The 12959-nt window shown below is 38.9% G+C and overlaps 1 protein-coding gene across 4 annotated transcripts in view; it reads right to left on the bottom strand.

Moving 5' to 3' along the window:
• The window catches only part of Xpo7 (exportin 7), an 85159-nt gene that overhangs the window by 70474 nt on the left and 1726 nt on the right, over nt 1-12959 (bottom strand). The window contains exon 1 of one of the 4 annotated variants that reach the window (XM_087216867.1): nt 8747-10391. The exons of 2 other annotated variants lie outside the window; for them this stretch is intronic. In XM_087216867.1, the coding sequence (XP_087072993.1) occupies nt 8747-8875 (129 nt within the window). In that variant the 5' untranslated portion in view covers nt 8876-10391. Of the gene's footprint in view, nt 1-8746; nt 10392-12959 lie in introns of those variants that run through there. One more of the 4 variants, XM_021261224.2, reaches the window with a different exon arrangement.

Consider the following 12959-nt stretch of genomic DNA (forward strand, 5'->3'; position numbering starts at 1 on the left):
ATCCCAGCATTATGGGAGGCTGAGGTAGGGGGATCGCAAATTTAAGCCCAGCCTGGACAACTTAATTTAGTGAGACTCTGTTTCAAAATATTAAAAATGGGCTGGGGATGTATTCAGAGTGAAGGTCCTGAGCTCAAGTCCCAGTACAAAAATAAACAGATAGCCTGGGCTATTTAGCAATGTAGCAAGACCCTGTTTCTCCTCCCCTGGCCAAACAAAGACTGATAATGAAATTCAGTAAGAAGACCCTGGGTTCAATCCCCAGCAGGCAAAAACAAAACAAAACAAAACAAAAAAATAGATAATAAATTAGGAATTTCAGTAGATAAAACTGTAAAGTATGATGAAATGTAAATTTTTTTCATATAAGTAGCAATATATTTAGAATAATGTGGTTTAATCAAGAATACTTTTACTATGAAAATAAAATCATTTCTATAGATATAACAAGGCATATATTGCTACATACACATACACACACGCACAATATGCCACAATTTTAAATGTATATATGGAGAAAGCATCCCTAATCTAAAAATCTGAAATCCACAATGCTGCAAAATCCAAAACTTCAAGTCCAAGGCCCCTGAGTTTGATTCCCGGTACAAAAGAAAAAAAAAAATCGAAAGCTTTGAGTGCCAACATGAAGCCCCAAGCGGAAAATTCCACACCCAGATTTCAGGTGAGGGATCACAGCCAAAATGCACATGCACTACAAACACTGTGAAAATCACCTGCAGGCTACCTGTACAACGTGTAGATGAAACACAAGTGGATTTTGTGTTTGAACTTGGGTTTCATCTCTACAATTTCATTATGTATATGGCAGATATTCCAAAAAGCTTTTTTAAACTGAAATCTGAAACACTTCTGGCCCCAAGCATTACAGATAGAGAATACTCAACCTGATTAAGTAGTATAGTACTAAGAGATAATAAATCATCTTGGGGGGAGGTGGCACTTTATTCAAAAGACAGTCTCTGGTCTGGGGATTTAGCTCAGTGGCACTGTGCCTGCCTCTCAAGGTCCTGAGTTCAATCCCTGGTACCAAAAAAAACCACCAAAAAACCAAAGACAGTCTCCATTCATTAATGCAAATGTTTTTATTTAGTTATATTATTGCTTTTCTCATGATCCAATTCCCACAAACAGCCAAACTGAAAATAGAGGTTTTTTTCTTCATGAATTACTTGGGTAATTATGATCTCCTCTGTGGTATATTTTCATCTTTTTGCTACTTCCCCCACCCCAGTTACTGTAACTCCAAATCAGAATCAAGGCATCACACAGTATTTCCCTCCTTGTTTTTTCACTTAATTTATGGAAGGAGCATTTTAATAAGTCATTCAAATCTCTGAAAGTCTGGTTTGAATGCCCACATAGCAACCCAACATATTTGAGCAACCCTCGCCAACTAATCTCATCAACTTCATCTCTTCCCTTGGCTCACTGAGCTTCAGCCTCAAGAGTTCCTCCAGGTGGGAGGTCTTTCTCCCTCAGGACCTTTAAACACTCCCTTTCTTTTTGTCTGGTAGTATGTCCTTCCTTTCCCCCAAATAAAAAGTGTGGCCCCATACTCCTACCCCTGAAGTACTGAGGATCCATAATCTAAGGCCTTCACGCTTAACTTTTTTTTTTTTAATTTTGAGCCAGGGTCTTGCTAAATCACCCAGACAGGGCTCCAACTTGAGATCCTTCTGCCTCAGCCTCCCAAAGTAGGATTACAGCAGGATTATGCCTAGCAGGTCTCTCAAAATATTTCATTACACTTTTTTCTTCATTGCTTTCATCTCAATTCATAAATGTATTTTATTGGTACAATTTGATGAATATTTGTAAGCCCGTGAAAGCAAGGCCCAGCTTTACTTTGTTCTCTGCTTTATCTCTAAGCAGCTCTTGGTTTATTTTATTTCTAGCACAGTGTTTGCCCCATAGAAGTGAAATGTACAACCAAAAGAACCCATTTTCTTATCCTATTCTTGTCCACACTTTTCTCAAGCATGTTTACTTGGACTTTTGCTTCATTCTGCTAACTGTATCACAAAATTAAGAGTTCATTGGTTGGAAAAGTTAAAATTCTTACATTACCTCTAAAAAACAATATATAGTTAGCTACTCTCCAAACAAAGAATATAAAAGTTTGCTTTTATTGTATCATCACACTCTTAAGAGTCTTCCTAGCTTAAAAATTATGATTCCAATCCCATCTCATTTACCTGATAACAATATTGTTCTGATTAACATGGACATGTAGTAAAATCAATGCATTCATAAATGAGACAATCCACAACATTCAGCTGTGGATAAACAAAAATAGATTTGGCAGAGAAATAAATGTTAACTGGCTTAAAATGCTTTCTTAATACACCCACACAAAGAATACAACATTCAACATGAAGCAAGGTACTGCTGTACATAATCAGAATAACTGTCTCTTAAAAAAACAAGGATCAGGGCAATATTCCAACATTAAACAAACCTGTACATGTGACTGGAGAACTATTATTTACTATGGAGAACTATTTCGATTATGGAGAACTTTATTATTCATAAAGGCTTGAAACCTCAAAGTGAAGGTATTTTCAAATTATACCACATATTCTATTAAATACCATAATAGTAAAAACAACTGCACTATAAAACACATCAAAAGGAGAAGGAAATTTCAATTGTCATCTACAACCTTAGTATGTGATGTGTGCCTAAAATCTTGACAATAAAGTAACACAATACCACAGGCCAATTGATACTTTCTTGCCTTACAGAAACAAACCTTTGATTATCTAAAATCTAAAATCGAACTCAGGACCTTGCGCTTGCAAGACAGGGCGGTGCCACTGAGCTAAATCCCCAGCCCTCAGACATTATTTCTTTATGCCTGTGTGGATCCCAGGTAGTTTTTGAGATCAGCTCCAGTATACTGAGATTCAGCACATCCTCTGGCCTGGTGACTTAAAGTCCAATCACTGATACAAATATGTGAAAGGCAGAATAAGAGGAATTAAGAGAAACTGGCATAAAGGAAGACAAGAATTGTTACTGCCATAAAAACCCAGAAGAAAACTCCTCAGTTCTCCTCTCTTTTCTCATGAGAAAACCCGACACTAGATATATTCCTTTAGAAGGCTCAACAAGAAAGAAGCATAAGAAATTCAAAGCAGAACATTAAAAAAAAAAAAAAAAAAAAGATAAAAGCAATCACAAATACTTAATCATAAAACACTGAACTCTGATTGAGAGCAGAAAAATTCATGGTTCCGTATTTACTCAATGAAAAAAAGTAAAAATAGTATTAAGTAAATGTTTCTTAAGAGGCTCTGAAATACATGCCCCACATAATGCTGGTTTTCTCATTCTCTGGAATTCTAAATCACTTTTCCCCCTAACAGTTTGTAAAATATCCATTCACTGTTCAAGTTTATACCATTATATGGTCTATGAAAAATGTTTTCCAGGCACACATTGAGTCAAAAAATAAGGAACACCAGGAAAACTGATCAGAAGACTCTTCTAAAAGATTTTTTTAAAAAATAAGTCTTTTCTGGACACCCCTGAAACAACAGTTGATGAGGGACAAACACATAATGGGAGATACAGAAAAGGGAACCTGGTTTTAAAAAAGTTAAAAATACAATAGACAGAACAGATCAAGGGCAAACAGAATACTTACTTTTAGTTGTCTTAATAACAAAGAAACTTTGCAGAGGTATTTTAGGGGCTCCAGAAGTCAATAATTATGGCTTATTCAACCCCCCCAGGAATACGACATCTTTTTTTGCATCAAATTCATGGCAGTATCATTGCCGACCATCCCAAGACTTTTACTCTTGCCCCAGCTAATAGAATCTGGGGCTACTGCAGCAAACACTAGAACCAAGTATCAGGGTTCCACTCAAGTCTTCCAGCTGTTCTAAGTTAGTTAGAAATAAGATGGGTGCATATTTTGAACAGCTAATAGTTTACGAATTTATAACCCAACACATGAAGGCTACTGAAATGGCCTTCACTATGAAAATGTGGGTTCTAGGTCAACTTGCAAACAGATAGACAACTACCTACTGGACATCAAGCAAATGCACAGAAGCACCTCAGACTCTGTACTTTCAAGACTGGCTGACTTTCTTCCTCAACACTTTGTGTATCCCCTCTCTACTTAGCTGCCCAGAAATATGGGGCCTGCCTTCTTACTTTACACCCTCAACTATCAACCAGTCCCCCATGTAACTTCAACATCCAGCTTCTATCTTTAGAGTTACTGCCTTACTTCGAGCTCCAGTGATTTCTAGCACAGACTCCTTCATCTCCTACTTTGTCTGCAGCCATTCAATTTTCTCTACCATTGCTACAGTAATTATTTTGTCACTTGACCTCCTGCTGTTCCAGTCCCTTCCTACCAGTACAGCTTCATTTCTCATCTTGCTCCTCTTTATTTCCTACACAGAAGCCATGCTTATTTTCATCTTCCTGTAATATTCTGTGACCACATAGCTTTGTTTATGGTTCTCTCTCTGCTCAGCGAGCTCTTACAAACTTAAAGAACACCAAGTCTTTTTTATACCTTAATCACTCATCACTTTAAAAAACCATTTCTGCCTTGCAGAGGGACGACTGGCACTTGTGTCTCATGTCTATGCATACATGTGTCCTATCACTAGTATCACCTTATAACCTCTACTGGCACACACTTCTACTATTAAGGTCCTCAAGTGCATATGCTGTACCTTATTCACATCTATACCTCTATTGCCTAGCAATCTGGATACGGTACATAATCAAGAAATACCAGATGGGGCCAGGCATAGCACTCAGGAGGCTAAGGCAGGAGGATAACTCTGAGTTTAAGACCAGCCTGAACTACATACTGAGACCCTATCTCAAAAAACAAAAACAGGGGGCCAGGAATTTAGCTCAGTGGTTCTGGCGCCTGCCTCAAAAGTGCAAGGTCCCGAGTTCGATCACCCGGTACCGAAAACAAACAACCAACCAAAAACAAAAAAACCCTGATGAATGAAGGAATGTTACTGATGTAGATAGTTATTATCATTTCTTCTATCCCACCAGATCACCAGGATGATAATACTATTCTAACAATACCATTCTGTTACATAGCAAGTAGGTGATTTACAGTGCATATGAGACATTCATTTAGTTGGCGAATGTGACAAGCTATGCTTGAAACTAGAAATGACAGATGTTTTAATAACGTGTACCTTCCTGGAAGCCTTTAAAATACTCATTCACTTGTTATACATCTCTTTGTACTTTTTTTTCCCTTATACTTTTTACAAGACCATTAACAGAACACCTGTATGTCACTTGTGCAACGATAGCTAGTGAATTGAGATCCTAGTTCAGCAAAACATTCACTTCTAGGATGGATCAGGAAGAACCATGAAGAACCATTAAGCCAGGCATGGTAGTCCCAGCACTCAGGAGGCAGAGACAGGAGGATGCCACGAGTTTGAGGCCAGCCTGGGCTACACAGTGAGTTCAAGGCCAGCCTGAATTATATACACAGCAAAACCCTGTCTCAAAAAAGAAAAAAAGCAAAAACTTATCAAACGTCTCTATTAACAAAATAATAATTACATGACATTTTCTGTGAGAAAAAAATAAATATTTAATAATATATTTACTGACCTCCATATCACTCTTTAGAATCAGTTACACCTGCCCTTGAGAGTAGAATCACACCAGTTTTGACAAAGGGACATTTTAAATTTTTTTGGTACCGGGGATTGAACTCTGGTCCTTGCACTTTTGAGGCAGGCAGCAGAACCACTGAGCTAAATCCCCGGCCTCACAAAGGAACATTTTAAAATTTAATCTTAAGGGCCAGGGATTTAGCTCAGTGGCGCCGCTGCCTGCCTGGCAAGTGCAAGGTCCTGAGTTCAATCCCCAGTATGGGGGTCTGGGGGGGAGGGTCAATCTTAAAACAGGGCATGTTGGCCACTTTCTCAATACTTTTGAGTTGTTTTCCTTTTCTTTTTAATGGTGGCACGTTTCACATTTATTAAAGGTAGGAAAAAACAGAAGGGTAGAGAAATACAGTATCTGCAGAGTGAGCCTGGGCCAAGCAAAAGTAAGAAAAAGGAAAAAAGTAAAAATAAAAATATACTCTACAGCAGGGTGGTCTACTGTGTGTGAAGAGACACGAGAGCCAAGTTATTTTCAAAACTAATACTATCACTATAAAAAACTTTAGGGTTACTAGTATGTGAAGCAGGCATGGTAGTGAACACCTGTAATCCACAGAATGCTGAGGCAAGAGGATCATAAATTGGAGGCCAACCAAAGTAACTTATTGAGACCCTGTCTGAAGGGGGTGGGGGGCCTTGGAGATGTAGCTTGGTGGTAGAGTACTGGCCTAGCATGCATGAGGCCCTGGGGTCAATCACCAATGCTGAAGAAAACATGTTTTTCTTTAAATTAAAAACTGAAGGGAACCACAATTGGTACTTAGCACCTTGAGTCAGTAATTTAATGGTTGAGTATCTTCGCCAATATTCTTCATCTTACTTGTAAACTGCTTAAAATACATGGGAATTTTAGAAGGTTTGCTTTTGCAACATGCTTTGGAAAGCACACGGTAAGCCCCGCCCCACCAAGTCCTTGGAACACTACTTCCTATCAGTAAAAGTCTGGATTTCTTTTATGAATATACTGCTTATTCTCATTACTTGGCCAAAGGAACAGAACATATCACAGGCTTATAGCACAAACAGGAAGTAATCAAATATATCACTTAATGTATCAATTTGTATCCCTATGAATTTGTGAGGATGAAGATTTAGTTTATTTTTATTGACATATAGGAAAGCAACTCCTTAACTTATGCTCCATCTGTTCTTCTAATGTCTGGTTCACTAGCAAACTTTTTTTTTTTTGGTACCGGGGATCGAACTCGGGTCCTTGCGCATTTGAGGCAGGCAGCTAAATCCCCCGCCCCACTAGCTAACTCTTATGCTACAGTACCAGTGTCCAATAGAAACTTCCACGATAATGGAAACATTCTGTATCTGCATTAAGCAACATGGTATCCACTAGTGGGTCAATGTGACATGTGGGGTGAACAACTTAATCTATCAAGTAATTTCTGAGTCTCATCTGGTTCCTGCGAAACTATGCTTTGGTTAGAAACATACTGGGTTAGCTTCATCCTCCCCCAAGGCAAAAGTCAGGCAACAATTTGAAGATGTTTCTCCAAGGCAGATATACCTACTCTAGCAAAACATTCAAGTGTGCAAACTTTTTATGTAAAGGGTTAAATGTTAGTTTTTTCCCCTTTCCCTACTGCGTTAAGTTTTACAAAAACCACCGTTACGATCCTCTAAGTCTTTTAAACAGTTCTCCAGTCTTCTAGGAATGCCAGGTGTTTTAATTAATCAACTTCAAGAAAAATCCTGTAACTATACCTCTATAATACTGTACCTATCTTTTTTTTTCCCCAGTATCGGAGATCGAACTCAGGACCTTGCACTTGTCAGGCAGGCATAGCGTCACTAAGCTGCATTCTCGGCCCCTGTACCTACCTTACAGACTGGCTACGAGCATTAAATGAAGTCATGTAAAGCAGCGAGCAGCTAGTGTTAAGTTTCTAGTTCCGTCTTTTCTCAAATACTTTCCCATTTTATGGTACTGTGTGTCCTCGTGGGCATGGTGCATATGTATATATGTCTGAGGTAGGTACAAAGGCAAAGCTACAAATATCAGGAATACCTAGCACCTAGTTTTCTGCAATTCTCTCCCCCCAAACTTTCATTCACCACCTGGCTACAATCCTCATTTCTTTGGAATTCCCTGCTAGTGAGTCACTATTAAATGTGGACTATATTCCTCAGATGTACTGGAATGGGGAAAAGGTAATGGGGCAGTAATAACTGCTCACTTAGGAACATACTGACAAAACTATGTTTTATTACAGTCACAACATAATAACCCAGGCTCTTTATTACCTCCCCAACTCAAATGTAAGGCCCCTGAAAACAGGATATCACAGGTTGTACTTCCTTTCATGAGTCCACACAGCAATGCTGGATGATGGCTTTATGGTTACTGCCATTAATCATCCTCAAGAATATGATTAAATGTCAGGCATGGTGGCGCATGTCTGTAAACCCAGCACTCAGGAGGCTGAGGCAGGAAGATCATCATGAGTTCAAGGCCAGCCTGGGCTACACAATGAGTTCATGGCCAGTCTAAACTACATAGTGAGGCTGTCTCAAAAAAACAAACAAAAACCAAAACAAAACACACACACATATATAGGTAATTCTATATTTTAAAAATTCAGTTTGTAACAGTTTGTAATATAACTCTGAAATAGTCTTTCAAAGAAGCCAAAAAAGAAATATTTGTAAATAAGCCTCTCAATAAAATGTTGTGGACATTTTCATCTAAAAAGGATCATATTTTTAAACTCTAGCTCTAGTTCACAAATGGTCTGAAGTTGCAGGCAAAATTCTGAGTAGGGGCCAGGGATTCAGCTCTGGTTCTGCCCCGCAAGTGCAAGGTCCCAAGTTCGATCCCCCATACCAAAAAAATTTTTTTAAAATTTTGAGTAGGTACATTTCCTTCCGCCCCCACCAGAGGGTGATAACACAGCTTCCATCGCCTTCTCAAAAACATAAAAATCCCCCAAAAGCTGAATACTGCCTCTCCTGCTGGCTTTGAAGTGAAGCTGTTAAATTACTTGGGCTGGGCTGTAAAAGCATTCTTAGAAATCAAATGAGAGGACAGTAGTTACCTTAAGGCAGGTATGAGCAGGGAGTGAGGGGAGCAGCGGGAGGGCTTTGGGCAGAGAGCACTGATGTGACTGGGAGCTGACTACAAAGGCGTGTTCACTTTGTGAAAATTCGTCAAGATGAACACTCATTTTTGTGTCTGTAGATATCACATTTCATTGAGCTAAAAAAACAAAACAAAAAACAGTAACAAGGATGGTCATTCACACAGAGCAGACACTGTTAAGAGTTTTTAAAAATGGTGCTCCAGGAGAGAGGCCGACAGACAACAGCCAGCGAGGAGCTGAGGCTCTCTCTCAGCCCAGCCAAGAGCTCGCAAGGGCCAAGACTGCGGAGGAGCATGCATGCGCCTAGCCTCAGTCAAACCTTGAGTGACTGCAGCCCAGCTGATGGCGTGATTGTGATGGAGACCCTGAATCAGAACCACCCAGATCAGCTGCTCCCCGATCCTGACCGGAGAAAACCCGTGAGATAATAAATGTCAGGAGTTCGAAGAAAAAGATGTGGTTTTGAAATACTATCTTCCTTACACACATTGAAGTAAGCATGTACCTACAGAGAGACATTAGCTTATTAGTTAAAACTGGCAACTTTCCCTCCTTGAAGGGCTGTGCTACAATATTGCTTTGCAAATCCAACCAAGAAAGAAGAAAATACAGCTGGTGATTATGAATATCAGTTTCTGCATGAAACAGAAGCTAATTTGTCTATAAGATACAGAACAGGGATCTTCTCCATGCTTCTTTTTATTACTCTAACTAAATTAGAGTTACTCCATCACTGTAGTATTATTTTGTTTTATGGCATAAGTGATACCTCATGCATACATACACCCCTTAATTTTTCTCAAAACTCGTTCCACAAGAGGAAAAATTCTAAAGTCAGAGTTATAAAAATCAGAAAAAAATAGGCTGGGGATGTAGCAAAGGCCTTGGGTTCAATCTCCAAAAGAAAAAAAAAAATACATTTATTTACAATATAGAATCGCTTCTCAGCCTTTTGGCTAAGATCAAGTGCACAATACAGACATATGGCACAACAGTGATCTGTAAGTCCCAGCTACTCAGGAGGCTGAGGCAGGAAAATCTTTAAGCCCAGGAGTTCAGGGCCAGCCTAGACAACACAGCAAGACCCTGTCAGAACATATGAACCACAGACCTATTATTTGTATAAAGCCACAAAAGGCACATGGCTTTAATCCCAGCACTCAAGAGACTGAGGCAGGAGGACCTCTTTGAGTTCAAGGCCAGCCTGTGTTCAAAGCCAGCCTGTGCTACATAGTGAGTTCAAGGCCTGCACTACAAAGTGAGACCCTGTCTCAAACAACAACGACAACAACAACAACAACAAAAATAATAATAATAAATCCACAAAAGAGAGCAATTGGGGTAAGGGCGGAGAACTAGCTATTCTATTATCATTCAACACAGATGTAACATATTCCAAAGCTGACAGTCACTCCCACCTCCTTTTTTTGTACTGGTAATTAAACCTAGGTCCTTCAAACTAAACTACATCCCCAGCCCATTTTTAATTTTTATTTTAAAACAGGTTCTTGTTAAGGCTGAGCTTGAACTTTCGATCCTCCAGCTTCAGCCTCCCAGAGTGCTGGGATTACAGGCATGTACCACCACACCTGGATGATACATTCACTCTTGTATCTACATTTGTGCTTCTGAAGCCTGCCCAAAGACAGCATCAGACAGACTCACACTTTAGCTTCTGGCTCCAGGGTCTTTCTCACCCTGCATCCTCTGGAGAGTAAAAGGCCTTGTACATATTAAGCATTCTGGTACTGTATTAGTTTAGCTGGAAAAAAAGTTACAAAAGTTACTGTTTTTTCCACTTAAGGTTCTCAAAAATTGTGTAAGACTCCCTTTGCAAAATGAACTACCCATTGTACCTATCATTCCCTGGGAAATTTTAAAACCTGAAATGACAATGGTTATTTTGATACAGTCAGGCTAAATTTTTTCATCCTGTTAAATTTTAATCTGCCAGTTGTAAAGATTCTTCATCGCTCCCTAGAGTTTACACTGGCAGTCAATATTTAATTATTGCACCTGAAATGTAACACAAACCATGACTACACTGAGAACAGTCTTTTCTGTATTCACATAGTTATGATGCAGAGCATAGTAAATAATACTTTAGGATTCTGTGTAAAAGATGGGCATGGTGGCACAGGCCTGTAATCTCAGCACTTAGGGAGGCTGGGGTGGGAGGGTCACAAGTTCAGGCCCAGCCTAGACAATTTAGGGAGACCCTGTCTCAAAAAGTAAGAAAAGAACTGAGGATGTAGATCAGTGCTAGAGCACCCCGTGTGCAATCCTCCAGTACCAATGAATAAATATCCTGTGTAAGTCCTAGTACAACAACATAAAGCATTTGACAAAACCCCAGAATTATTCTTCACTTCTAGTATCTCACATTATATAATTATGCCTAAGATATTTACAAGTTAAATAACATTTTATATATATATTACATTCTTTTCTTTTCCTCAAGCTGCTGAACACCAGCTAACACTACGAAAGTTAACATGACCCTCCTTAATCTTTTTCATGATCACCATTCACTGAGCCATCTTCATCTCTTTGCAATAATTAGCCAGCAAGGGAAGATACTCAATCCTCATCATTTCCATTTAACTTTGTTGCTGTTGTTTTTAGAGGGGTAACCAAAGATAATTACATACAAATGAGTTTGATTTTTTTTCCTCCCAAGCAATGCTTTGTAACCACTGGGAGAGTTAGATAAAGTCACTTAAGACCGAGAGTCAGAAAACCCTTACAATCGAGGAGCTGCTTAAGCTCACTGTTCTAAAAAGACACTTGACTATGACAGAAATAGAGCTTATGATTTTACCATTACTGAAGTTTCACAGCACTTAAAATCTTCCATAAAATATGCCAAGTGTGGTGGCACATGCCTGTAATCCCAGCACTCAACAGGCTGAAACAGGAAGATTACTGTGAGTTCAAGGCCAGCCTGAACTACATAGCAAGACCCTGTCTCCCTGCCCCGCCAAAAAAAAGCAAAAACTTCTATAAAACACACAACCTTAGAAGACAGAGGTTTAAGACCTAGTGGCACAGTGCCTGCCTAGCAAGCATGAGGCCCCGAGTTCAACTCCTGGTACCAAAAAAAGAGACAGATGTTTACTTCAGGCTGAGTGGGCCTAATAATCATACAACACTTGTTTAGCACTAGAAAAACAAACAAATGAACAACAAAAAAATTCAGCGTAGTGGTTCAGACAAGTACTAAACACATAATGACTCAACTATTTAGTTCTACACATGCAGCTTTCAAATAATCACTGTATTAATCTGTGACAGACTCCTTTACTAAACTTCATGTCCAAACAGCTATACAAGAAAAGTATTCTTCAAAAAAAAAAAAAAGAAAAAGAAAAAGAAAAAGAAAAAGAAAAAAGAAAAGAAAAGAAAAGAAAAGTATTCCTCTTCATGTACTGGAGATTGCTCTTTATTTACTTGGTCCACCTGGGGGATAGCGTACTTTTTTTATGGGAAGGTTTTCTGTTACAATGAAGTACCACCTTAAGAGTCTGTGAGTATCCAGTAATAAAAGCAACCTGGTGGTCCAACAAGAAAAACAAGGACTTTGTCCCAGTCTTTCCAAAGAGGGGAAAATTCACTTACAAAATTTATCTTGTTGATACAAAAACCACTAACCACTAATTTAGAGTAGCATATTATAGCTCTTAAAAGTAAATAAAGAGTAAAAATGATACACTAACAAGCATTTGCCCTTTTGTTTTGAAAAGGTAATTAATTTTTACTCTGGTAGATTTATTTTTGGGTGAGCCAGACAAAAACTTCCTACTAAAAGAGACCCTCCTTAGAGGAAAATGATAGTAAGATTGTTTTGATGCATCTTGACTTTCTAATAATCAGGAATGACAACTATTTAGCTTCAAAACTGTGGAAAGATCATACAGAGATGCTTCCTTGCTGGAGACTGAACAGACAGATGTATATTCATAAAAGTACTAACTTCCTCTGCAGTCCAAAGCATCTTTCAGAAAGGCTATCTATTCAAATCATGTTCTGGAATGCTCCTAGTCACTATTTCCTGTCCCAGTAAATAAGAGCACTGGACCCAAAGTAAAAAGACTTCTATTCATTCGGTTTTACACACATCTCACAGTAGTCCTGTGCTTCGGTTCTGTTCCGTTAAGTGCCAGAAGTA

The sequence above is a fragment of the Heterocephalus glaber genome, unplaced genomic scaffold, assembly GCF_053883595.1.
Source record: "Heterocephalus glaber isolate CG9 unplaced genomic scaffold, H.glaber_assembly_v1.0 deba00001460, whole genome shotgun sequence".
NCBI lineage: Eukaryota > Metazoa > Chordata > Mammalia > Rodentia > Bathyergidae > Heterocephalus > Heterocephalus glaber.